At 39.5% G+C, this 1713-nt stretch overlaps 2 protein-coding genes across 2 annotated transcripts in view; both read right to left on the minus strand.

Annotated features, from left to right (window-relative positions):
• Nucleotides 1-98: 98 nt before the first annotated feature.
• Nucleotides 99-361, minus strand: SARC_10586 (hypothetical protein; the record flags this gene model as incomplete). Its single annotated transcript, XM_014295362.1, has 2 exons — nt 99-128; nt 284-361. 2 exons carry the CDS (start codon nt 359-361, stop codon nt 99-101), a joined length of 108 nt encoding a protein of 35 aa, XP_014150837.1.
• An 893-nt stretch (nt 362-1254) lies between these two features.
• The window catches only part of SARC_10587 (hypothetical protein), a 5626-nt gene continuing 5167 nt past the window's right edge, over nt 1255-1713 (minus strand). Inside the window, exon 8 of the mRNA XM_014295363.1 lies at nt 1255-1335. Coding sequence (XP_014150838.1) covers nt 1312-1335 — 24 coding nt within the window. The 3' untranslated portion in view covers nt 1255-1311. The remainder of the gene's footprint in view (nt 1336-1713) is intronic.

The raw sequence follows: 1713 nt of genomic DNA on the forward strand, positions 1-1713 counted from the left end.
GTGTAGTGTGTGTGCGTGTGCGTGTGTGTGCGTGTGTTTGTGTGCGCGTGCTTGTATATATATATATCGGTTGTTTGTTTGTTTATTTACATATATGCTTATGATAATACCAATTGATCTTCAGGTACCTGTGTGTCCATATAGACAAACGAATACACATAAGTTCGGATATAAATGTTCCACTTGTGTACGTGTTGTATACGGAATGACACGACAGTATTAGAAAAATAACTCAAGTACAAGCATACAAACGCCAGTAGATATCGCCAAAGTTTAAACATACTTGTTCATCGACAACGGTGGCACTGTTCAAATTCTTGAACGCCCCGGTGATCTTCTTTCCCAAATCTGCTAAAACCATGGTGCCGGTCAAGTGATCTACAATAGGCTATAGATATATTCAAGATATACACAATCCAACGTGCGTTTTCGACCAGCGGTCGTTCTAGGTCAATAAATGTGGTAGATGTCTCTCCTGCAGAGTCTTCGACCCCTCCCTACTTGTTCGAACAAGAACGGTTCTCGATATTATACCTATATATAACGGAATAGCTTGGTTTAAATACATGCACCGTTTATGTACATATACTTATATTGTAAAATATATCATCAAATGTACATATATTTGTATATATTATTTTTTTCATCGTGGGATTTTTTTTGTAAAACCTTTTTTAGACTATTATGTATGGCTATAGGTTGTATTCCATAATTCAATTCTAGCCTGTTTGGGATTATTTCGGGATGCTATGTTCAATTTTCAATATGTATGGTTTAAACAATGGCTGTCTCGTGTCTGACGAGGGAATGCTCAGGAGTCAGAACTCAGAGGTTCATTGCAACCCACTCTGTACTACTGCTGACCCACGAACTGAGACAATATCTTACGTTTAGATAACGTGACTTCCCAGAGGACCCATGAGCATAGTAGAGCCGTGCATCGCTGTCAGGGCTAACTACCCTAGTCATTGTAACGTTTATGCTCAAAATACGTAGTCAAATAAATGGCTGGCTGTAGTGGAGTGAACTAAGCCGAGCAGTGATGCACATTTGGAGCTGAAATGAATTGGCGGTCATGAGCAAATTGCATCCAAAGGTGCGTACCATCATGTTAATAGTCATTCCTATACGAGCGCGTCCATAACATTGATATCTGACAGGGAAACTTCTAAAGCCTGGGTGGTACCGCTCACTCATTCACTTCTCGAACCACTTGAGTTAAAGAAAGATGTGCATTTATGCACGGAAGTGCGATCGCTGTCGATTTGTTTTATTTTATAACCGGCGGCTATTTTGATACCTACTCTATCCTTACTCGCCCACCGCGCCGATGAGCTGCGATAAAAATAGAACACCAATCAGATAAGTGCGAGACAGACAAAAAGAAAATTAAGCTAAATGGGTTATATGAATACCACACCGACGAATGTATGGCAGACAGACGGCAATCATGACGGCTGTGATATTATGCAACCGATGTCATACCTTACCATCACATTCAATGAGCACGATGCCATCAAACATACACGCAATTAACGAAGCATCACATGCAACAACTACGAGGGGACACAAAGCAGAAGTCTATACGCAAACAGATCCCATGAATAGTTTCGATAAAAACCCAGCACAAAATATGTATAAAGATGCATATAGATAAACACATACACAATGGTATATATAGATATATAGATATATACATAAGCATATACATAC

Source organism: Sphaeroforma arctica (assembly GCF_001186125.1).
Source record: "Sphaeroforma arctica JP610 unplaced genomic scaffold supercont1.1311, whole genome shotgun sequence".
Classification (NCBI taxonomy): Eukaryota; class Ichthyosporea; order Ichthyophonida; genus Sphaeroforma; species Sphaeroforma arctica.